The 24647-nt window shown below is 53.0% G+C and overlaps 6 protein-coding genes across 6 annotated transcripts; 3 read left to right on the top strand and 3 right to left on the bottom strand.

Annotated features, from left to right (window-relative positions):
• Positions 1-170: 170 nt before the first annotated feature.
• Positions 171-9049, bottom strand: NECHADRAFT_47938 (uncharacterized protein; the record flags this gene model as incomplete). Its single annotated transcript, XM_003043708.1, has 10 exons — positions 171-463; positions 533-2356; positions 2900-3772; positions 4115-6060; positions 6156-6673; positions 7799-8189; positions 8234-8465; positions 8518-8569; positions 8672-8831; positions 8973-9049. 10 exons carry the CDS (start codon positions 9047-9049, stop codon positions 171-173), a joined length of 6366 nt encoding a protein of 2121 aa, XP_003043754.1.
• A 900-nt stretch (positions 9050-9949) lies between these two features.
• NECHADRAFT_71542 (uncharacterized protein) lies at positions 9950-11550 on the top strand (the record flags this gene model as incomplete). The annotated part of the gene is made up of 1 exon (XM_003043839.1): positions 9950-11550. One exon carries the CDS (start codon positions 9950-9952, stop codon positions 11480-11482), a length of 1533 nt encoding a protein of 510 aa, XP_003043885.1. The 3' UTR covers positions 11483-11550.
• A 758-nt stretch (positions 11551-12308) lies between these two features.
• NECHADRAFT_84468 (uncharacterized protein) lies at positions 12309-13367 on the bottom strand (the record flags this gene model as incomplete). The annotated part of the gene is made up of 2 exons (XM_003043707.1): positions 12309-12800; positions 12846-13367. 2 exons carry the CDS (start codon positions 13365-13367, stop codon positions 12309-12311), a joined length of 1014 nt encoding a protein of 337 aa, XP_003043753.1.
• Positions 13368-17788: 4421 nt separating this feature from the next.
• Positions 17789-19624, top strand: NECHADRAFT_63271 (uncharacterized protein). Its single transcript, XM_003043838.1, has one exon. It carries the CDS (start codon positions 17864-17866, stop codon positions 19427-19429), a length of 1566 nt encoding a protein of 521 aa, XP_003043884.1. The 5' UTR covers positions 17789-17863; the 3' UTR covers positions 19430-19624.
• Positions 19625-19872: 248 nt separating this feature from the next.
• On the bottom strand, positions 19873-21735 carry NECHADRAFT_106349 (glycoside hydrolase family 51; the record flags this gene model as incomplete). The annotated part of the gene is made up of 7 exons (XM_003043706.1): positions 19873-20410; positions 20457-20622; positions 20669-20966; positions 21017-21105; positions 21215-21327; positions 21379-21573; positions 21629-21735. The coding sequence occupies 7 exons, from the start codon at positions 21733-21735 to the stop codon at positions 19873-19875; spliced, it is 1506 nt and encodes a 501-aa protein (XP_003043752.1).
• Positions 21736-22784: 1049 nt separating this feature from the next.
• NECHADRAFT_95992 (uncharacterized protein) lies at positions 22785-24491 on the top strand (the record flags this gene model as incomplete). Its single annotated transcript, XM_003043837.1, has 5 exons — positions 22785-22933; positions 22981-23172; positions 23219-23352; positions 23400-24238; positions 24288-24491. The coding sequence occupies 5 exons, from the start codon at positions 22785-22787 to the stop codon at positions 24489-24491; spliced, it is 1518 nt and encodes a 505-aa protein (XP_003043883.1).
• Positions 24492-24647: the final 156 nt, after the last annotated feature.

Here is a 24647-nt window from a genome sequence, read left to right as displayed (position 1 = left end):
ATAACAAGCAAGGTACAGCGGCAACTCCGAAAGACCAAGCAAATAAATACAAAAGCACCATCCATCTGCCCCGGCTCTTTACCGCCCAAGACCTTGCCATCCCAAAATCATGTCAATCATACCCAACCCCAGACTGCTTTTCTTCCATCTCATCATGCGTCATCCCACATCTACTCCCCAACACCAGAAGCATCCTCAGACACACCCTGCGACGCCTGCCCCTTAGACTTTGCACCGCCAGTCTTCTTCTGTCGAACTCTACTCGACGCTCTACTGGGCTGGCTGCTGGCCGCCTTGCCGCGAGGTTTCTTGGCCCTCTTGGCCTTTGGCTTTGGCTTTGGCTTTGCTAGACGACTTGTTAGTACATGACTTGACATGCATGATTTTGAGAGGAACTTACTACCCGGAGTCTTCTTGGCCTTCTTCGTCGCAGGACCATCATCTTCTTCAATTCCAGTATCGACTCCAGATTCAACAGGCGTGTTCATAGATTCACCGGTTCGTCGCCTCTTGAGTCCACCAGCAACACTACTATTGTCATTGCTCGCCTCCTCCTGCAGCTCGGCAATATCATCCACATCAGGCTTCAAGTCATCGTCCGTGTCTTCGTCGCTCTGGTATCTATACAGAGGATCGTCCTCTTGTCTTCCCTGCCACGAATCGCGACGCTTCTTACGTCCCCTTTCCTCGACAGGAATGCCGGGGTCTTCCCACGAGCCAGGGAACGGAGGCTGTCCCTCGTAAGGCGGCCAAGGCATGTTCCAAAACGGCTCATTGTCGTCGTTGTTGGGGTCAGATCGCCACACGGACGCGTTGTTATCAGACGGCTTGGTCGGATAGATGGTGCGATCATAAGCAGGATACTTTGACGTGAACTGTGACTTGATCTGGCCGAGCTTAGCGGGCAGGTCAGAAGCTCGGATCCAGCCACTGCGGTTGGGGAGGTTCTCGGAGGATCCTTCGCCGTTGCGGATCCTACAGCATCGGTTGACGTCCGAGTGACACTCGAGCTCCTTCTCGCGGCCGAGGGGGGAACGGCTTGGACTCTTGTTTCCGCTCTTGGGAGCCTTGCGGAGACACTTTGAGCAGTACATGTCATCGCTTGGTTCAAAGTTGGGGTCTCCGGGGCCGAGTTTCCTGATCCAGTCTGGAGATCGAGCTCGTCGTGGGCGCTTCGGTGCTTCAGGCTGTTCTTCAGGCTCATCATCTGTACTGTGAGCATCGTCCTCATACTCGCCATCATCATCACGTGGTTGGCGCTCTCTCCGGGCCTTCTTGGGAGGACGATCTCTGCCCTGGGTCGCTGAGCTTCTAGACTCACTCGCCGCCGGGGCGTAGACGTCTGTCTCTTCAAGAGGTTGAAGTTCAATCGGGACCAGTTTCTCGCGAGTGCGGGTTCGAGAGGGGCGGGAAGGGGTATCACTGGCGAGGCCAGAAAGTTCATCCTCTGATCCCTGACTCATAGCCTGATTGCGAGGCTTCACGTTGCGCTTCCTCTTCTTGGATGTCGACGTCCGAGACTGTACGGTCTCGGAAGAAGGACGATTTGACTCGTCAGTTTGAGCGTCCTCGGCCTCTGTGACCTCTGTGACCTCTGGCTGAATAGCAGGTCTAGGAGTAGGCGCTGGTGTCCGAGTACGGGGGGCGGGAGCCTCTTCCTCTGTTGCTTCCCCATCCTCAGAGTCAAAGTCGACCATCTGGACCTCCTTTGGATGGCTGACGCGTATATGGCGGCGGAATTGCTCGTCAGTCATGGAGCCAACGATAGCACCACACTTCTCAAAGAAGGGACATCGGGGGTCTTTCTTAGAAGTATCAGCTGCTTGCTCCTCTTCAGCAGTGTCTGCTTGGTGCTCTTCCTGAGGGAGAAGGGCCCCTTTGCCGCCCTTCTGACGAGCAGCATCCTTTGCCTGTGAGCGAGCAGCCCCGCGAGCCATCATCTCTTCATCGCCCTCCAAGTCCCCATAAGGACCCGGCGGTGGCAAATCGGTTACAAAGTCGTACGTGGCATACTTTCCTTTGGGCATCAGACTATCCCAGAGCTCCCAGATGTGACAGTCAAAGTGCTTGATGCACTCATCCTCTGGATGATGCTGTTTCACCTTCTTGCCAGTCTCTTTGTCTTCTGCTGTGTAGACGAACGGCAGATGGCAGAGGGGGCAGCGATCCAAAGTGCCTTCGGGATGCTTCTTTGCAAAGTGATCCCATATCTGACGAGATTGCAGGTACTCAAAGTTGTTGGCAAAGCAATCGGGAATAGGACACGTCATAGGAGGATCATCGTGGACAAGGGGTCCAGGATAGTCATACCAGGGGAGAGGATATATGAGTTGCCGGGGAGGCTGGCGTTTTCGTGCTGGTTTATGACGGTCAAACAGTTTCTGTTGCTCGACAGGGTCATAGGCGGAGGGGTGCATTGCCGGGAACAGCTTCTTCAGGGGATGCATCTTGTCCTGAGTGGCCCCAGTCTTCTCCTTTGACGCAAGCTTGGTAATGACCTCAGTGAAAATCTTTTCCACGACATCTTTGGATACCATTTGACTTGACCCCTTAGCAGCACTTCTAGGTGGTACCGTGGTTCCCGCTTGAGGTTGCTGGGTATTCAGTCCTCCAACCAGGCCATGCAGCTCCGAGATGATCTGCACAACTCGATCGGGAGCAACACCAATGGGTTGCAAGACGCTACCTCCACAGACAAGAGAAAGAAGCTCCGAAGACAGTTGTAGAATCCTATCAGGGATAGCGCCTCGTGAGGTGCCTGAAGCAAACAGCTGGGTGTTTCCCGTCATGTCGGCCATGGGGGCTCTGGGAGCGTTCTGCTTCCCAAACGGAGGAAACACGTCTTGCCGTTCTGATCTAGGGGCTCTGTTGAACAAGCCACCCAAATTGGTTGTTTGACTACCGGTAGGCCAGCGGGATCCAGAACCAAACGACGACTGGAACGGCTTGGTCTTGTCACCAGCAGGTTGCGTCATACCCAAGGCCCTGATGAGCTTAGCCTGATGGTTCTTGCGCAGGTGAGCCATCCTCTGCTCTGGCGACCACCACTCAAACAGCGGCTCATCACACCACATGCACTTCTTCGCCTGATGGAAAAGCTTGGCGTGCTGCTCAATGGCCTCTGGCTCATCGAGACGGTGGCTGAAGTCGCAGCCCTGGAACGGACACTGCATAGCGCGCTTCAGGGCAATGTTGCGGACACCGAAAAAGCTGTTCTGTAGTTCAGCCTGTTCGCTTGGCGTGAGTACAGCCTTGGTCATCATCGGGACGTTGTCGCTCGTTCGAAAGACCTTTTCTATCGGTGCTGCCGTGATGGGAATGTCTATGTCATTGCAGGATGGCCATGCCTTGGGGTCCCAGCCTTCAAAGATGCCAGGCTGTTCAGCCCACGTTCTGGCTCGGTCGTCCTTGTCCATGGGCTCCATGGGCTTGAAGCGCGAAGTGCGCTCAGAGAAGGTGACCGGTGCGTCTGATGGTCCAGAAGAAACAGATGCAACGTCATCGCCGTATTCAGAATCAGTTACGAACTCGACTCCGGGACGCCTGGCTTCTTGACCGCTAGGCTCGCTTTCCTCTTCGGCGTCCTCTTCGGCGTCCTTTTCAGCGTCCTCTGCCACATCCTCCATAGGCTCGTCATCTTCTCCCCAGAGATCAGCATCAGGAGGGAGTCTTTCTTGGTCCAGACCATCAGTTGGTTCTTCCTGCAAAGGGTCTTCAGGCCCCTGGGTTGTCTCCTCTTCTTCACTCTCTATGAAGACCGGTCGCCTATTACCTCCCGGCGTGCAGAGCCACTCAGGACGATCTCGTCCTCGCTGAGGCTGCGGCTGCGGCTCTGGCTGCCTCTGTCGCCTCGAGCTTGAACTCCCTGAGAGGAATGAAGGAAGCTGAAGTTTGGAGCTCTGGGTAGCTGAGGCATCACGCGGGTTCTGGCCTGTTGACTTGACTGGAGGCTCAGGCAGTGGCCTTGCAGAGGCCTGTAGAGGACCACGACGGGATTTCGGACGCTCGTCTTGATGCCCGAGAACCCTCTTTCCGTGCCTTGAGGAGCTCTCAGGTTGTGTCGACTGCTTCCCCGACCCCTCCTTAGGCTCAGGCACAGGGAGAGCCAATCCACCAGGAGAGATATACGGCGACTTTGGACGATCAAAGATAGGACTCGGTCCGAAATGTCTTCGCGAGGTAAACGCAGACTTTCTCCCTTTGGCCTTGGCCTTGACCGTGCCCTTCAGGCCGTCGACGCCAACCTTGGACTTCTTGGCGAAAGGAAGTTCCTCAGCGGCAGCTTTGGCCTCATTCTTGAGCTGGCGGGGGATCGGCAACGATTTACTGCCGTCGACCTTTTTTATCATGGAGGCGTTGAAGTCAGTCCATGCGTGTCGATACCAAAACCAAGAGCGCTCGGAGTCGTCACTGAATTCCGGTCGTACACCCCAGATGTTGCTCTTGGCGATGCTCCGCCACCAATCCGCCTCAGAAGCCTTGAGAAATGACACCGAGACATCACAAGATGTGATTGCACTTCGAATCGCGAGCCACTCGTTCTCGCTCGTTTCAGTGGTGAGAAGAAAGGCCGGAGATTCCGTCTTGGGGGTCGCGAGGGCGTCCCAAGGAGGCAAGGACTTGAGGAGAATGACATCTTTCGCACGGCGCCAGTCTCTTCTGCGATTTGTGGCACTGCACAGGGTGTCAATCAGCTTGAACAGTGTGCCCAAGCGAGAGTTCAAGGGCGGAAAGTCGGTGTATACGTCTGATGTGGTGGGCCAGGCTGGGAACATCTTGCTCTCTCCAGCTCTCCAGACCGGAAGAATCGACAAGCATTCACCAGTCACGCCATAAACGTCTTTTGCGAACTGCAATCGCTCCTCGAGGAGGTATGGGCGGTTGGTCGGAATCTCGATGTTTTCCAACCTCCCCATCACAATGATCGAGTCCATTCTGGCAATCGTCTCCTCGTTGAAGGCCTCCGTAACAGCATCTTGTATGACTTTGAAGGCATCTTTAAAGGGGGTCACCCCAGCCCAAACTTCGTTCGATAGTAGATGAGGATGGGGGTCTGGGTAGTAGTTGGGCACAACGACAGCCGTCATGCTGTGCGTGCCTTTGCCCATGCCCATCCAGTCCACCATCCAGTCGGCCCCTGGGTTGTTCAGAGGATGGAGTATCTCCCAAACCCACTGCATCTGGCCCATGGAATTAAAAACAATAGGCGGCAAGATCTCCGTGTCCGGCTTGTTCCTGTCCACAAGGCGAAGCAATCCATGTTCTGATGTGAGGGAGCGAGACTTGCCAAGCACGACATCCATTGCCATCCGAAAATTGGCATTGAACTGGTTGCAGCCAAACTTATCGATGGTGAAGGTTGCCGTCTTGGTTTTGGGGAAAGCTATGTAGGCGTAGCTGATGGCATTCTTTCCAGGACCGCTCTTGGCGTCAAACACATGATGACCGATCTTGACCAAGTCCGTTTCAAACTGCTCCGGATGAGGCTCCCAGTGGCGAGGATGTGGCGGGCGCTCCTCTGCGTACGTCGCAAAGAAAGCGCAACAGTCTTCGTGGTCGGTGGTGGTGTCACCGGTGAAGTGCTCCAAGAGATACTTCATGGCGGGGCTATCCTCGGTCAGGTACAGTTCATCGTCTATCGTCGTTGCCTTGTTGGTCTTTCGGTTAAAGTGAACTAGAATGTATTCGATGGGGTCTTCAGGAATGTAGTCGCTGGGGTCGTAAGGAGTTTTGGGACCGGAAACAGGGGACAAATGGTCCAAACGAAGAATCTGCCGAAGAGCTTTCGCGTATGACCGCCACTTGCGGGGGACAAAAGGGACGCAGCCGTTGTAGCCATATAGGTAGATCCATTCGTCCTTTGGAAGAGCGGTAGGTTCGAATTGGGGCCAGTAGTCGCTCTGGATAGTGGAAGTGTCAGGGACCTCGTCGTCAGGAGAAATATAGCCCATGGCATCATCGCCGTCGTCGCCATCGCTTTCATCGTGATAATCATCATCGCCTCCTCGAAGGCCCATAACTGGCTCCTCCTGGGGGACAGATGTGGTCTGCTGGACAGGTCTGTCCTGGTGGGTAGGCGCGTTGCCCGTCGGAATGGGAATCGGCCAGTAAGGAGCTTCCTGGCCTATGCACTGTTAGTTAAACGCATGCCAGACAGTAGACTCATTGACTTGCCTCGCAAACTATCCTTTCCCCAGTTGCGGGCTTGGTGGGCAGAGAGGAAATGCAGCGGGGGCTGAACATTGTACATCGGGACATGTGGTTGATTAAGACCAAATTCATTGACCAGCTCCTCTAGAGGAGACGTCAAGGGCTCAACGGGCAGACCAAAGTATATCATGGTAAGTTTGGACACCAGGTCTCTCTTGACACCGCGAAAGCGCCCCTGAAGCAAGGTGTTGTACCGCTCCGTGTTGGCATCCTGAAGGCTCTTGATGTCGGCACGGTCCGAGGCTAGCAGCATGTGGGCTTCGTGGTAGGTAAAGTGATCCGACAAGATCTTCTGGAGGGTGCTGTCGGACTTGTGCAGCTCGGTAAAGGTGTGGTGCATCCTTCTCCAGTCGCGATCCTGAGGCGTGATGATAGGGTTGACGCGCTTGGCGGCATTTTCAGGCGACACATGGGGAGTCGGTTCACCTGTGCCAAAAGCGGCCGATACCGGTATATCCGCCATCTCGGCTCACAACGACAAAGGGAAGAGGGGAGGTGTGTAGAGGGATCAAGTGGTCGGAAGGTCTATGGTACAATGCGAAGAAAAGGGAGAGAAGGAACACAGAAGATCAAGTTAGGGAAGATAAGTCTATAAGGGACGGCAAAGAGAGTGAAGGCACAAGGTTGGAAAGAAGGGGTGAATGATGGCCGAGGCTGATGGAGGGTTAAATGACAGACAGATCTCTGCCTCCATGGTGAAGTATCCCAAGCAGCCAACTCAGGCTGCAGGGAATACCGTCCCCCTGGCAATACCATTGTTCTTCGGGAGGGTAACCTAGCACATGCTCTCGAGGCTTAGGTATGGTATCACGAACAAAGAAAGAGTGTTTTCTTTGAGGACTGAAAGGGTGGTCTGTGAAGGCATCGGCATTGCCGGTCTTTGAGGTGGGCGCAGTCACAGTAGTAACTGCGGTCCTTCTCCTGTGTCATGTCCGATTGAGGAACTTTAGACCTGATCAAAAGCGAAAGTCGAAATACTTTGCAAGCAGTTGCAAATTATCGCGACGCGTTCACTCACCGTGGTTGAGACAGAACTCGAGGGTGGCCGCTCAGTTGGCTGCCAACGTCTGTGTGCCCACCAACTCGAGTCACCGATCCGGCCGGAAGAGGATCTCAATAAAGCCTGCAACGGTGTAAAATTAGCAATAGTCCAAGGGAGTGCACGTCCTAGCCACATCCCAGCCTCCCTTCAGTTGCAAGTTGTCTGTGCTGCCATGTTGTTTCTTTGTTAGCCGTCACGCTCTTGGTGTGAGCCAAAAGAGGGGAAGGCATCCGACAGCCTTAACGCCAAACAAAGGACATAGAAGGTTCCAGTTGAGTGCCCTGCAGGAATCAATTCAGGCCCCAACATCCTCTGTCATCTCTTTGTCCTCGAGAATGGGTCTTCTGATCAGTCGGATTGCGATCGCGCATTCACGGAGAGGGCGGTGATTGAGAAGTTGAATGAAATGGTTGATTTGAGTATTGTCAGTCAATTGCCGATTGCTGGTCTTTGTCGACCACTGCGAACTCCCGTTGACGGGCCGTTGCGACTGAATTTTTGACAATCATCGGTCGGCATCCGACGTTATCCAGCATGCTGCTTCACCAGTTCCTCCAGTTTCTCTTGAAAGTCGGCAAAGTAATTGATGGCCTGGATGATCTTTCCTTCGCTTGAACCGAAACCACTTCTGGTAAAAGCGAGCCTCCAGGCGCTTTCATTTTTGACAAGAGCACCGTAATCTCTCGTCTCCCAGCTCTTGTTCGCGGGTCCTTGAGCAAAGTATTCTCCTAGCTTTCCATTCCAGCTCGACAGGTCGGTGGAAGCCAGTCCGCGGAGCAGGCTGGGCGAGATGGTGACATTCTGAATGCCTGCAAGCTGCATCACTTCATCGACAGAGGTGAGTGAAGCAGCGAGGACCTGGGTGCGGAAAGAGTGGCTAATGTAGTAGGCTTGTGCCTCTCGACAAAAGTCGAAGGCTTTGTTTTGGTCCACGTACCTACAATTGTCAGCAGGGAACAGGCATGTCAAAGGGAGACATACCCCTCTTCAAAGTGGACTTTGAGTTCATTCACGTAGGGGGCAATGTAAGTGCATTGTGCTTCGGCAGCCAACGCTGCTTGCTCCATGCAAAACATGGTGGTCGCCAGAGTAGCGATGCCTTTCATCTCAAGACTCCGACAGGCTTGGAGACCTTCCCATGTAGAGGGAATCTTAATGCACACCCTCTTTGTGTCAAAGTCGGGTGCCAGTGCTTTGAAGATGTCGATGATTCCTGATAGCATGTTAGCGAGAAGGATCAAACCAGGTCATGGACAAGAGCTCACTGTGGGCGTTGTCAATTGTCCCAGCTGTTGAGTATGACAGCTTAGGGTTCGTCTGTATGTGTACGTAGCCCGTCAAGTTGGGCAGCGTCAATAGTTGCAGTTTGACCATCTTTTCATGTCAGAACGATCTCCATCCTGCGGGAAGTCTCCTTACCAGAATCTCAACCACGAACTCTTCAAAGGTCGTGGCGCCTTGCAGGCCTTTCAGAGCCGCCCGTGCATCTCGAATGGCATCTGCGATCAAAGACTCATGATGTAAGAGGGATTGGCCAGCGAGTGGCCGAGAAACCTCAAAGAACGCGATGGCCTTGGGCCTGTCAGCACCGCACAGTACACACACGGGGTGATGGGGTGACCAACCTGGTTAGAAGTACAATCCACGAAAGGGCCCAGCTCGCGAGCAACTGAATTTACAAGTCAGTTTCTCAATGCCGTCAGAGTATAGCATGTCCGACCAGTCCGTACCGTCACTGTCAAGAGTGTCGCAGTCGACCTGGCTGGTCTGGCGAAGAGCATCGAGGAGAGTCGGCATTGTCAAAAGAACGGCGCTGGAACAATTGAAGCTTGAAATTGATCGCAATGTATTCTTGAGAGTGCTCTAGTCACGTCGAAGCCTCCAAAGACGGAGATATTTGAACGTTTCGAGATCGCCAGGTGAGCCGCATTCGGTGACCCATACTGATGTCGACAGACACCCCACCTTGTTGATCTGGGAGGACATCTGACAACCTCGAGCCGAAAGTCAATCGGTGATTCGCTCGGCTTGGCTTCCCAAAAGGTTCAAAGGCGTCGTTCTCGTCTCCATTGCCCTGACGGTGCGGCTGCGACTGCCATCAGAGGCACCACGCCCATATGCATGGAGCTTGATGTGCGAGAAAGCTCTTCCAGACCCATTCTAGGCTTCCGCTTTTCGAAGCTCCGCTAGTGTCCTTCGCCAATGTCAACCCAGAGGGTCGATCATGTGGTGGAATGCGTGGGTCGTGGTATGGAGGTTGTGTCTTGAGACCCAGAGAACCACTCAACCTGGGCCACGATCAACATCTCTGGAGAACCACCCCGGCACTTGCCGATGGCAGCTGCTGCAGCTGTGAGACGGCAAGATGGGTCCTTTCCTGCAATCATTGCATTTAGCCGGAATCAAGCTGCAGAGAAACACCACGATAAGAAGATGGTGTGCAGGGCGTGAAAGAGACAACAACGTGGGGGCGTCCGAGAGCAAGTGCGGGCACCCACGTGACTAGTCACGTTTCACTTCCCTTTTCCCCAGACACTTCCTGATTGGGTCAACCCACCAAGAAATCTGCCATCAGAGTCGAACCATCCATCCAATCCACGACCAGCTTACTCTACTCACACGAACCTCTTCGGCTCCGCGAGTCGGTTATGGATTGAGTCTCGTCGACCACGGCCATGAACCCATCGCCCGGCGATCATGCGACCACCACGATGCCTCTTCCCCGCCGCGGAGCTCCAGTCCCTGCTCCTCAAGGCTCCGAGGACCGGCCCATCGCGACGATGGATGTCTGCCGCCGCCGCCTTTCCTGCGCCTAGGATGGTCGCTTCCACCTCGTCCAAGTGTGCGCCGTTTTTTCTATCCAACAGGCTCTTTGACCGATCCAATTGCCTCGATTTCGTCATCCTCCGCCGTGCCAATGGCATCTACTCTACCTCTGCCTCGGCATCCGTAACACCCGATTCGACAGTATCGTCAACTACCTCAAATCCCTCCAATTCCTCCCAATCCGAACCGGAGCTTGCTCCTCATCGACGACGACAAGCTGAACGCCGCGAAAAAGCTGCCGCTGCTGCCGCCGCTCGGGGAGAAACCCCTCTTCCTCCAGATGCCTCGTCTCTTCTTACAAGCCATGCCGCTTCACACCCCACCGACTCGCTCCGACGGCACATTTCTACATTTCTCTCTCTCTCGAAACCCCGATTGACGATTCTCGTTGTTCTTACCGCAATGGCTACATATGCGCTATATCCCGTCCCCGAGATGCTCTCCCCGAGTACCACCGAGACTCCGAGTCTGAGCCCGCTCACATTATTATTCCTCACGACCGGCACAGCTCTTTGCTCCGCTAGCGCGAATACCTTTAACATGTTGTACGAGCCCAAGACCGATGCCAAGATGACCCGAACTCGCAACCGTCCACTTGTCCGAGGCCTCATTTCGAAGCGAAGCGCCATTATTTTCGGAGTCCTGTCTGGTATCATTGGAACGGGTGCCCTGTATGTTGGTGTTAACCCCACTGTGTCCGGACTCGGTTTTGCCAATATCGTCATTTATGCCGGCATGTATACACCTCTCAAGGCAGTCACAGCTTTCAACACCTGGGTCGGTGCCGTTGTTGGAGGCATTCCTCCTCTGATGGGTTGGGCTGCGGCTGCTGGCGAGACTGCTACCAAGGATGGCTCCTGGAGGGAGCTTCTATTTGCTAATGACGGCTCGTCCATTGGTGGTTGGGTCATGGCAGGCTTGCTCTTTGCATGGCAGTTCCCCCACTTTATGGCCTTGAGCTGGCCCATCCGTGAGGAGTACAAAAATGCTGGACTTCGCATGCTGGCATGGACAAACCCAGCTCGAAATGGGCGTGTCGCTCTACGATACAGTATCGTCTTTATTCCCCTCTGCATATCGCTCTGCGCTGCGGGAGTCACAGAGTGGTCTTTTGCCGTTACCAGTCTTCCCATCAATGCCTGGCTCGTGCGAGAGGCCGTGCGCTTCTGGAAGTACGAGGGTCATAAGGGCAGCGCTCGGGGTCTCTTCTGGGCCAGTGTGTGGCATCTTCCAGGTGTCATGATCCTTGCTCTGCTGCACAAGAAGGGCATGTGGAGTAGGGTATGGAGGAGCATTTTCGGCGAGGATGACGGTGAGTGGGAAGAGGAAGAGTTGGATGAGATGGTGAGCATGGCCGTGGAGAGCACGGGCAGCAGGTTACAGAGTGAGAAGCCCACTCGGTGATGTAGGATGGACGAGTAAATGGATGTAACAACAATTGTATGAGTGATGGTAGGAATGAGGTATATGTCATGGGCTGTAGTCGTGGTTCTTGTGATGCCGTCTCTTGCACACTACTCATCATATCATGCATCACTGTAGACTACTATGTTAATACCATTTCAAGACATTAGTCTGTAGAGTATCAGGCTAGGATGCCCCGGGAACTATAGACCAATTGATGTTGATCAATCTCAGTGCCTCAGTCATGCAGTATCCATAGTAGCTCAAAGCAGTCACAATACCATATTCAAACCCAGTTGAACGCAGAAAAAGCTTGTATTCCCGATATCGCATGTCTCAATAAACAGTAAAGACAAGGCGCTGCTAGATCAGCCGACATGCTCCGTGCCATGGTATCTCTATCTCTAGTTGTACAAAGGAAAACGTAAGCATTCCCCGTGTCCCTCCTCTTTCGAACCACCGTTTTTGAAAGCAAATGCACACACAAGAGTAAACAGAAAACATTAATGCAGAAAATATCCAACGCCAAGCGCGCACACACACAGAAAAACAAGTAGACAAGAAAACCCAGTCGTGCGTGATCGTCGTTATAGTTTGTCCCAGGAAGCGCCAGAAACACCAAAAACTCGCCCGTGCCGCTGTCCGCCATGCAGTAAAAAGGACTGGAACCGCCAACATGATGAATGCTGGAAACAGATAAAGAAAAGAATGGACGGCGACAGGTGGGGTTTGTTTGTGAGAGAGAGAGAGGTAGATGAAGATGTGTTGGGTGAAAGTGGGAGTGAGAAAGAGAGTAAGGAGAAGGGGAGAGCCATGATGAGGGTCATTAGACATTGGCTCGTGGTCGATTGATGAGATTCCCAATGCCCATATCTGAGCTCTGGGGTCGTTGTGTCGTCAAGTATTGCTGAGGGCTGTTACCCTGATTATGCCCATTCCCAGCATGAGCTGCATACCCATGGCCGGCGCTGGCATTGGAGCTCACGCTCGACGAGTACCCGTGTCCCCCGTAGCCGCCTCCGTAAGCGGCGGCGGCTGCGGCTGCCATGCCGTACTGGGCGTTGCCGAGCGCCGCCATCTGGGCCTGCGACTGCAGCTGGTGGAACGAGGTGGCGGCCGAGGCGGGCACCGAGTGCACGACCGACGAGGTTGTCTCGGGGCTGCTATAGGATGCGTCTAGTTCGTCAACGGGTGTCAGGCCCATGCCGGAGATGCCGCTGTCGTCGTCATACCCTGAGAGAGCGCCGGACTCGAGACGGTCGCGGCGAGCAGCGGCGCGGGCGGCGCTTTGAAGATTCTTGAGGCCATTAGACATGCACTAGAGAATGTTAGTATTGTAAGAACAAAGACACTGGCTACTAACCTTGGCCTCAACAACATTCCACTTCTCGCCTGTTCGAGCGGCGAGTCCACTCCAAATCTCCTTCCTCATGGCCATGTACTCCTTGGCCAGCCGTTGGAGCTTCAGGTTATCCCAGTCATCAGCGCCCTTGCGCTCCATCAATCGCTCGTGGCGCTTGCGGCAAGCGTTAGGGGTCTTTGTGGGAAAGTAGTTGGCCTGGATCTGACCCCAGTTGAGGCCTTGCATCCGAGCCGTGAGCAGCTGCTGATCATCCTGAGGAGTCCATGCTCCCGAGCTCGCTCGGTGCTGCACCGGAGGGGGCACCGACACAGTCGGCGCTGTGCTCGCGTAGGTCTCGTAGGTGGGCTGCTGGGCTTGGGTCTGAAGGGCCATAGAGGAGGTGGCAGTAGTGGGGATGTTGTAGTATGTGGATGGCATGGTCATCCGGTGCTGGTTATACAGAGGAGAAGGAGCAAGAGAAACAGGAAGACCAGGGTTGTAGCGGTTCTGGGGGTTGCTGGGAGCGCGAGTGTGTTTCGGCATGATGAAGAAAAGGAAGAAAGAAATGTAGAGATAGGTAGAAGAGAAGAGGATCCGATAGATGAAGGATCCAGTTGTAACAAGAGATTACGGATTAAGCGTAAGAGAGAGGGTAAGGCCTGGGTCAACCGGCCTGGGTCTGCTTGGTCCGGTCTTGAAGAAGATGGCCCGGAGGTTCAGGTGTGTAAATCGGCCGAAATGAAAAGATTGAGATGCCAAAAGGAAATCAACGATTGGGTTTCGTATCAGAGAGTCAAGGAAATAATAGGAAATCTTTTGAAGCCCAGATGATGAAAGTGACAGATGGAATATCGACCAAAGGAGAATGAACCAAGAACGGAAAGGAAAGGAGAAAAAATAGGAATGATGCTGTATAGCGAAGGAAAGGTTGTCTGAGGAGAGAGGAGAAAGAGGCCATGAGAAGGCCGGATATGAGGCAAGCTTTAAGCACCCCCGCGACGACATCGCAGAGTGGATCGTTCGCCCGCAAAAGCTGAGGCAAAAGATACCATGTACCCAATCTAGCCCTGGGCGGCTCTGACAAGGTTGAGTGAAACAAGGGCAAAGAGGGACGACAGATGGCAATGAAACGGCACACTTGTGTCTAGAGCTAAGAGTATGCTATGAATAGGTCACGGATATTGGTCGGGACATGGCGGCGGCTGTTTGGAGCTCGGCGGTTAGGAGGGTGGAGGGGGGTAGGAGGGGGGAAGTTTGACAGGGCGGCTAGGGTGAATCTGCTGAGGATGGGGAGAGCGGATCTGGAATATGGATTCATCCGTAGCACGAAAGGGTTTGAGCAAGCGCCAGAGGTTTAAGCGGGGTGTTGAAGACCAGAGAAAGAGACAACTCTGTCTGCCAGTCTGGCCATGTCTAGTTCAGATGGCATGTACATTAGTGAACATGTTGACAGGACAACTAAGAGAGAGGCTCTAGATCTCGACAGCCAGCCGATTTGCAGGTTCGAGAGCGGTTCATTACAATCCAGCATGGGTCGCCAACTCTGATGTGGCGGACTGACAGTCAATCGGGCGCCTGGGGAAATGAAACGGGGGCTACAGGGATAGAAGTGGTGTGCCAAAGTTCAAACGTGGAGCCAGAAGAGACGAAAAAAGGACCACAGAGTTAGATTTACGCCGCGGGGATCGCCAAAAAGGCTTGCACGAACTGAACGGGAAGTGTATCTTGTGCAGAAACAACATGGGTATTTTTGTGAGAATGCGCATCATCGTTGCCGAGAAGCACAAGCAGCAAGCTGTAGCAAGGGTATGATGTGAAAAAGATGAAACGAAACAACCCCTGCAGATCTATTCAGAGCATCTTCTTTTTTAAAGTTCGCCGACAGATTTGTGTGAGTTTGCCGCCCAACACCGTTCTAGGCGAAGAAGAAACGGTCTGCTCAAGAAGAGGGGAACGATAACAAGAAAGATGCAATGTCTTGGTGTTGAAGAGACCAGAGTTCACTTGTGGGGGTCCCGTGGTTATCCAATTGGCCAGCCCTTCCAGGCGCGCGTTTAAACACATTGGCGACTCTCGAAACAGACTAGCTCGTCTATTTTGAGAGCGACGCTGATCCACGATTGGAAGAGAGGCAGTCAAGTACCCCTACCGCAACAGTTTGCGGCACAGGTACCTGTCCACTCAGAAGCTCTCCATCTTGGTTGACAAGCGCCGAGGAGGGGTCACAGGCCGGGGTTTGTTGCTGTTGACAGCGGCAAAGCGTGTAGTGAAGCAGACGGGGCGTTTCAGGTAGACGAGAAGCAAGCAGGTGAACAAGTTTCTAAGCCTGTTTGTCTTTAAACTGTAAGGTGAGTTTCTTTGTATAGTATCATTTTCTTTGTGAGACATTGACGTTTTTGGAGGAGCCTTGTTTCTGCCTACCGTTTGCGCCATCGTCTTTGCAAGGACGTCATCTGCCGAGCCGGGCGTTTGGGTTGCCACGACAAAGATGGGCGCCTGTTTGAGGATGTCATGAGGGAAGTAGGGCTGGCGGCCTGATAAATGATGACATTATCTTGAAGAAGCTTGGCAGTTGTTTTGTTAATTTGCTGAGGTCATTTCCACCCTCATTACTGATCCATTTTGAGCATCACATGATGGTGAGCTCGCAAGATGAAGTTCAATTGACCTCAGTATCATTGCTCCATGTTCATTATCTATGGGGAATTATTTTCTCACAAGTTTGTGTATACAAATGAAGGCCCAGGCCGGAGGCTGTCTCGGTATGGCAGAACATCTGGAGGAGCTTATCTGATAAGCCATCCGCAAAGTCCACCATCATGCCGGATATCACCTCACATCCCTCATCAGTACGAGTCGCGCGGAAGCTCAATGCGGACACACGCCTCAGTATCACAGCTCAAACAAGCGCAACTCTGAAGTCCTCAACCCGGGCACTTATAAACGCGGTTCGCATGCTTCAATGCCATATCCTTGCAAGTTCCTAGCCCGATAATCGGGCCAGACCTAAGCAGATGAAGAACCCACGATCGTAGCCAACATAGGGACCAGCCTCAGACCTCACGAAGCCGGCCGGTCCGCTGGGGACCTTGTACAGGGCGCAGATTGTAGATCCCATATTCATGAAACCGAAGGCGCAGTCTGCGGCCGCGACGCAATCCGCCTTGCAGTCCTCGACGATGGGCCCTGGAAGGTGGTGAACCTGATACTGGGTCTCGGTGTCACGGAGCTGGATATTTCGCAAAGTATGCCTTGGGTCGGGCACGCGGCGAGACGGTTGAGGATGTTGGCTCTTCGGCTGTTGAGACGATGATGGAGGTTGTGGTGGTGACCTTGGCGGTGATGAAAGCTGGTGTTGACTCGTCTATTAATGAGCTGGTGATCGAGGTTGTGGTAGAATCTGTAGCTTTTGTCATGGTGGAAGCTATTGACTCCTCGCTGATTGAGAGGGTGGCTGTTGAAGGAGATGCCCAGAATAGCTGTGCTCTTGGTCAATATTCAGGAAGATGGCGCGACAGATGATGACCCTGGTCAGCAAACATGCGCATCAACACGGACAGCAGCCAAAGCGACAGCAGAGCCGGCGATGGTCCTGAAAGACATCTCAATGTCGAAAACTGGAAAGGTGACAACATGACTCTCTCCAATTCCTCCCATCTTTTGCTTTTAAAGTCTTGCTCTTAATTCCCGGGTGGCGTCGAGCTAGACGTTGGTGACGGACACCATCACCAATAATTTGACGGCCAAGAAGCCACTCGTCAACGGTTGTCGGCGGGAGGGTTCCACAACCGGCCGAGACATACTTAGAGGTCCATGGCTATGAGCTGCTGGTAGAGTGCTTGGTCTTGGTGTTCTAGATAGGTTCAAGCACACCTAAAGTGTAGAGTTGAAGTAAGGAATAGGTGCTGAAGCATTGCTCCTTGTTATGTTGCCCAAAAAGGATTCAATTGCCGCTACGGGTGAGGATACACGACAGAACCCCGCTAACAAGAGCGTATTCAGTCAATGTTGGAGGATGGGTCAAATGATAGCATGACCGCCTTTTTCGTCTAGGCAGCAGCGGCTACTATGGGTCAATCACAATGCTATCGTTGGCTATAGGAATAATTAGCTTTCGCAGCTGATCATAGTTGAAACCGGGTGGGTAAAAAGGCAACTGAGCCAGGGTCGTGATAGCATCAAACAAGTGCCGATCCGTACTCAACCGACTGCGGCATGCCAACCGAGATTATGACATTCGGCTACACGTTTTCAATGAGAAGAAGTAACAATTCACGGTTCAAATAATGAGTTATCAAGTCTTGGACGGCATTGAGTCGCGACATATTGTTCCAGTTCTGCCGATCTCTTGGCAATATAGGGTAGCCGGCATCCCCAACCTGTCCTGTAACAAATCGTGATCCCACTGTGGCAAGCTTCGTATCTGCGTATATGCATTGAACAGCCTCCAAAGACAGGGATCCAAGCCTCCATCCATACAAAATGGTTCGCCTCAGCCATATTCTCTCAACAAGGCAACTTGTAGGGCTGCAAGGATACTGAACGAGAACGAACTTCTGAGTGGGTACGTCAAGCTAAGGCAGCAAGGCGGTGCCTCTGGCAGGTTGCCTCTTTTGGCTTCATGTATCCAGTTTCAAAGTCACGGGTACCTGGGGTTTCATTCTGCACGGATGGATCGGCAGGTATTTTGGACCCTCTATGGCTTGGTGAGCCTCGCGTCTCTAATGCACGCACGTCATGAAGGATTTAGTCTCTTGCGCAGCCAAAAGGGGACAGGAACATGTGAGTGTCTGATAGGTTGGATACTGCACAGCCCAGAGTTGACAGAAATAGTGAGTGTTTAACAGGTTAGAGGTTGCCTGCTGTATTCTGTCGCTGATATCCCCACCCTCTGACAACCCCAGCTGGACATGGCGATGCAGGTGAGACGATAGGCAGCGAAGGCTATGAACATACCATTGAAACGAATATATAACTGCCCTTTGGTCTTCTAAACTTCTTTCCATGCATCGCAACCTCAGACACCTACATCGCACCAAATGGAATCCCCACCCACAGCTGGAAGTATCCTCGGCCAGGGGTCAGCGCTGGCCGCTCTGGATGCTCTATTCCCTGGTTTCACATCAGTCCGCAATGCCACCTTTTTGATGTTTGTCGCGCCGTACATCTACGATGCTGTCAAGGGCGTTTTCAAGACTCGACTCATCTCGTCTGTTGAGATTAGTGCGAGCGATGAGATTTACACCTATGTCATGCGCTGGGTTGCAGCTCATAGCTTGTCCAAGAACAACCACCGTCTGCTTGCGAGCAGCAGCATCAACTCGGAGGATGATGATGAGGACGGCGGTGATCCCGACTTGGCTGAGCCTGCTAGCAACAATCTCGCTGATTTGAGATCCAACATCTCCCTTTACAATGCTCGACCGTTGCATTGGACGCCCGCCATGGGGACACACTTTCTTCGTTACGGAGGCCGTTTCTTGACTTTTACCAGATCTTTGGAAGAGAACAACACTCAGCCTTTTGGCCGGCATATTGAAAAGATTGTCATCTCGTGTCTTGGAACAGATGCGACAGTGCTCAAGAGGCTCATCTACAACGCCCGCATGGAGCACCTGCAACAGCAAAGAGGACGCACCAGCATCTACCGCGCAGTCAAGGTCTACGGTGACGACCTCGCCTGGTCCAAGTACATGTCCAAGGCAACGAGGCCCATGTCTACAATCGCACTCGATGAGTCCATCAAGGAAGGCCTCATCAAGGATCTCCAGCGGTACCTGGATCCCCGGACGAAGCGATGGTACGCCACCAGGGGCATTCCCTACCGACGGGGGTACCTCTTCTCTGGACCCCCTGGCACCGGCAAGACGAGTCTGACTCTTGCGGCTGCTGGGATAATGGGTCTGGATATTTACATGATCAGCCTCAACTCGCCGCTTCTCTCCGAGGATACTCTCGCGACTCTGTTCCGGGATCTGCCCCGTACCTGTCTTGTTCTTCTCGAGGACATTGACGCGACAAACCTCACCCACAAGCGAGAGGTTATTTCGGTCGAGTCCAAAACCCCTGCTGGGCCAAAGCGCGTTCGGGAGCGGGAGCCCGTCTCCCTCTCGGGGCTTCTCAACGTCATCGACGGTGTCGGAGCACAGGAGGGCCGAGTTCTCGTAATGACGTCGAACCACACTGAAAACATTGACCCAGCTCTCCTGCGTCCAGGAAGAGTTGATTTCTCGGTTAATTTTGGCTTGGCGACTTCTCACATGGCTACGCAGCTGTTTACCCAAATGTATGAGGACAAGGCTGAAGAGGCGGAGGAGGAGATGAGAATGTCACTGAAAGAGACGGAAGACTTGAACTCTTTGGCTGTAGAGTTTGGAACAAAGGTTCCTGAGTTGACGTTTAGCCCTGCGGCTCTTCAGGGGTTCCTCCTCACGCACCAGGATGATCCTCATGGGGCTGTCGAGGCTGTCGAGGGATGGGTAGAGGAGCGAGCTGCCCAGGATAAAGCCGCTGCCAAGGCAAAGGAGCTCAAGGCTATTGAAGACGTACCAAAGGCCAGTGAGGATACACCCAAGTCAGAGGTGAATGGTGAAAAGAAGGATTAGTGGGGATAAGCGAGGTGGAGAATAATAAGGGCAAAATGCTGTGATGAGGGATACTCGACACAATGACAGACAGGACAGAACATGACATGATAAACACAGATCATAGCATAGCACAATATGAGGCCAAGACACTTCATGACTCTAATTCATATACGTCATTACTTGGTCTATCTATCAATATCTCTATAGGTATCCAACAATGCCCCCATACCAAGCCCACCAAAAAGACCCACCAAGTGCAAAAAGAAGAGTCCTTAAGAACCTCATGGGGTGAACCGGGATCGAACCGGTGACCTTCAGATAATTCATATGAATGTTGATTGAAGTTGTAGCTTCAGTCTGACGCGCTCCCAACTACGCCACCGCCCCAAGTTGCTTGGATGCCGGCCGCGATAACTCTGCTCAGGTGTGCGTGTTCTCGAGCATCCAGAGCAACATTCGCTTTACAGCTTCCAGCGGAGAAGAGTGAGGGAGTGCTTGGGAAAGGTAAAGGTTCCCTTGCCATCCCACTTGGTCTCCTTGATGCCGACTTCTTCCTTCTCGGCTGTGTTGACAACCTTGACGTCTGCGCCGCTCACGGTGTGCACCTCAACATCTCCACTGACAAGACCCTTGAGCTCAGTCTCATAGTCCTTTTCCTCGTGGATGTTGACAACAGCCAAGTTGACGATACCATCCTTGTCAAGAGCAGCAGAAACATCCAACCAAGGCGTCTCAATGGCTCCGCGAATCCAGGCGGGCTGGGTATCACCTGCGTACTCGCCGGAGCGGACGTTGACGGCAATGGTGGAACCACGCATGTACTTGCTGTAGAGGAGAAGAGGCCACCAGGTTGACTGCTTGAGGATGCCGTCCTTGGTCGTCATGAGGGGTGAGATGACGTTGACGGATTGGGCAATGTTGGCCATGCCCATGTGCTTGGATTGACGGATGAAGACGTTGAGCCAGACACTAACGGCAAGGGCATCGGAGAGGTTGTACCTGAGATGTTAGTATTGTTGATGAGAGAGAGTCAAGGTTTACTTACTTTTCTTCAGCACCCTCTTCTCCAGGAGCGCGAACGGGATCCCAAACGTTCCACTCGTCGAAGCAAATCTTTTGTCGTCGAACTGAAGGAGGAACATTGTTCTCGATACGGGCGAGATCAATAAGACCAGCCGTAATCTCAATAGCCCTCTCGGCAGATCGGGGGGCTGCACTCGTCAGTATTTACCTTTTCAACCTAATCGTCAAACATACCAGTAGCGTTCTTGTAGTGATCAGAGCTAGCAGTATACACATGAATACTGTGCATGTCGATCAAGCTAGCCGTAGTGCTACCACCCAGACCGTGGAGATCAAACTTGATGCACTCCTTGACGACGTAAGAGTCCCAAGTGCTGTAACCAGTCTCACCACAGAGGATGAGTTCAACGTTGGGGTCGAGAAGCTTGATGGCCTTGGCCCACTGGTAGGCCTGCTTTGCGTAGTCTTCCTTTGTCATTTGGCCGACTTGCCAGGGACCCCACATCTCGTTTCCAAGAGCCCAGTACTTGACCTGATGGAGTTGTGAGTTTGTGAGATGGAGTAAAGATTTGGGGGATTTACGTTGTAGGGCTTTTCACGGCCGTTTTGACGACGGAGGTTGGCGTAGTAGCTGTTTCGGTCAGAGTTGCAGTACTCGACCCATCCGAGGGCTTTATATGTTAGTGACAGTGCTTGAGATGTCTGGCATCCACTAACCTTCATCAAGAGTTCCTGTGAAATGTTAGTATGTGTATCTCTCATTGTCAAGAGTATCCTTACCGGTTCCAAAGTTGAGGCAAAAGTAAGGCTCGGTGCCAACAACCTCACACCACTTGAGAAACTCATCGGTTCCAAATTCATTGCTCTCAGTGCCGATCCAAGCCAGCTCAGGTCTACACTAGATTAGATTCTCTCCCAAATTGACGATCAAAGTGCAAACTCACCTGGCAGGTCGCTTCTCCTTGGGTCCAACACCATCAAGCCAGTGGTAGGTAGCAACAAAGTTACCACCGGGATACCGCACAACCGGAACGTTGAGCTCCTTCATAGCCTCAATGACATCTGTGCGGAAGCCGTTGGCGTCGGACAGGGGGTTTCCCGGGTCGTAGATGCCGCCGTAGATGCAGCGGCCCATGTGTCTGGGCGCGCGGCACGTCAATACAACCCTAGAAAAGATTTGGGGGTTGTGCTTACTCTGTGAATCCTCCATAGATGTTGTCTTCAATCTTGGAGATTACTGCCTTTGGGTCGACGGTAATGGTTGGACGTTCATCGTCCGAGATGCGAGTAAAGGTAGCCATGACTGTTTACTGTGGTAGATCACACAAGATGCAAGACATACACAAAAAAAGGGCCAAGCAAACGGGGATTCTCCAACATGCACACACACACTTGCGATGTTGACGATTCTAGATTCTTTAATGCTCAGTCACGAGAGACACTCAATTTATGCAACTCGAAATCTCACGCCAGACACATTATCATTATCGTGTGTGCAGTCTCCACCGCTTCACTCGGTGATTCAACTGGGGGGGAAGAGGGGGAAGACCTCCTCACCGCGTCTCTCTCGTCCGGTTCGTGCGCTTGACGCGAGCCCCAGCGATTGGAGCGCTTCACCATGATCATTCTAGGTTTCGATCGGCATAGCTGGCACTTAGTCTAACCCCCCGCAACAACACGAGACAGGCTGGGGCCCCGGTCCAACCACATGGTGGCGTGAGCTTTTCTTCTCTCTTCTCGGCCGGGGGAAGTAATTACTACGCCGGAGGCTAGCAGGGAGAAAACTCCACCAGTCCCGTCGAGTTCCCATGTCACGGTTCCGGCATTGTTGCTAGAGCCAAGCCTCATCAACTGGTCGGGACAAGTTCCGGCCACTGTCAGTTGAGCGCTTGTAGAGCAAGTCAGCTAACAGGAGAAGATGAGTCTAGTCCAGGTCACAAGGGATCTCACCGAGGCTCTTGTCATTCCGCTCTCTTCTCCACAGCGCACTAAGCAGACCTGGCCCTGTTCAACCCACATTGGACGATCCCAAAGACGGTAGTCACTCCGGGGGACCCGCATAAAGAAAGACACAAGGCCCATGCGGGGAAAACAGAGGGATGAATTGCCTGTTGTTGATGATGAGCATCTTGACAAGATTGCAAAGGTTCGGGGCTCTCGTGCCGTCGTCGCGCCAGAGGGTGTGTGTGATGAGACCTTGTCTCCCCATGTCCCCCGTTCTTCCGTTGTGTCGGGATCCTTTAACCCCGTGGGTTACGACCTTGAATGTGTTTAAATAGAGCCGTTGATCGCCTCTTCTTTTTTTTGTGATTCTCCAGTCAACCCACTGAACCAATCCAAGATCTCCATCATGGCTCTCCCTCCAAAGTGGTATCAGTTTGCAGTGTCCGTCTTTGCCTCGCTGGGCTCTCTGCTCTATGGTTATGACTTGGGTGTTGTTGCCGAGGTGATTGCCTCTGGCAACTTTATCCGTCAGTTTGGTAACGACGCAAACAAGATGTGAGTACACCAGTCATGTGTGTCCATGTTTATACTGACTGTTATAGTGGCGCTGTCGTGTCCGTCTTTACTGGAGGTGCCTTTTTCGGTGCCATGTTTGCTGGTGCCGCTGGTGACAAGTTTGGCCGCAAGTACACTATCCTGATTGGTGCTCTCATCTTTATCCTCGGTGGTGGTCTTCAGACTGGTGCCTCGCATATCGACTATCTGTACTCTGGACGATGTCTCGCTGGTGTTGGGTAAGTTTTAGACCACACAGATGCGGTTCTTGACTAACATGCCTAGTGTTGGCTTCCTTGTCATGATCGTTCCCGTCTACCAGGGAGAGCTTTGCCATCCTGATATCCGTGGAAGAGTTACTGCCCTTCAACAATTTATGCTTGGTGTTGGTGCTCTCATCGCTTCAGCTGTCGGCTACGGTAAGTCCCATAACTCAGCCTCACTGTACACCAACTAACACACTCAGGCACATACGTTGGCTTCGAGGATCACGACTCTCGCCAGTGGCGTATCGCCCTTGGTCTGCAGTGTCTTCCCGCCGTCATCCTCGCCGCCCTGATTCTCTTCTTCCCCGAGTCCCCCCGATGGCTCATCGACAAGGGTCACGTCGAGGAGGGTCTCCAGACCCTCGCCCGTCTGCACTCCCAGGGCAACGTCGACGACCCTTGGGTTCGCGCCGAGTTTGAGCAGATTCAGGAGCGCCTCGCCGTCGAGCACGAGGCCGCCGCCAAGAGCTACCTCGAGCTCTTTACCGACAAGTCTTGCTTCCGTCGTCTCTTCCTCGCTGTTGCTCTGCAGGCTTCCGTTCAGATGACTGGTGTCTCTTGCATTCAGTACTACTCTGTCAAGATCTTTGCCAAGATTGGTATTTCCGGTGACGAGACTCTCCGCTACCAGATGATCTCTTCCGTTATCGCTCTGGTCGCCCAGTTCACTTGCATGCTTCTCATCGACAACACTGGTCGTCGCTGGCCCCTGATCGGAGGTAACGCCTTCAACGGTGTCACCTTTATCATCGCCACCATCCTCCTCGCCAAGTTCCCCCCTGGTTCCGAGGGAGGTGGCGGTGCTGCTGGCTGGGGTTTCATTGTTATCACCTGGATCTACAACTTTTCCTTCAGCGCAACATGTGGTCCCTTGTCATGGATTATCCCCGCCGAGATCTTTGATATGAAGACTCGTGCTAAGGGTGTGTCTATCGCTACCATGATGTCGTTTGCTTTCAACACCATGATTGGCCAGACTACTTCCGTCGCTCTCGACGAGAAGGACGGCATTGGCTGGAGATGGTACATTGTCTTCATTGTAAGTCCCTCACCAAAACACCATCTTGACATGTATACTGACAAACCAGGTCTGCAACTTTACCAACGCCATCTTCTTCTGGGCCGTCCTCCCCGAGACCGCCCACCGACCCCTGGAGGAGATGCGCTACCTCTTCACCGAGGCCCCTCTGTTCGTTCCCTCCATGGACAAGGCCAGGTTCGCCGCCGGTCAGGATCTCGAGAGGCGAGCCGAGGAGGTTTCTCAGAAGCAAGAGTTGGCTCATGTCAACTAAAGCGGCTGCTGAAGCTAGCACAATGTAGTTAATAGCATCAAGTGTGTGTAGCATGCTTGCTGTAGACTGTTAATTGGAAGACGCACTTGTGTACTCCATTCTGTCTTTCATAGGTGCTTACTGTGATATCTAAATACATGAATGCAACGTAGAGAA

This window comes from Fusarium vanettenii (assembly GCF_000151355.1).
Source record: "Fusarium vanettenii 77-13-4 chromosome 9 genomic scaffold NECHAsca_27_chr9_1_0, whole genome shotgun sequence".
NCBI classification, from domain to species: domain Eukaryota; kingdom Fungi; phylum Ascomycota; class Sordariomycetes; order Hypocreales; family Nectriaceae; genus Fusarium; species Fusarium vanettenii.
This window is presented reverse-complemented; position numbering and strand designations above follow the sequence as displayed.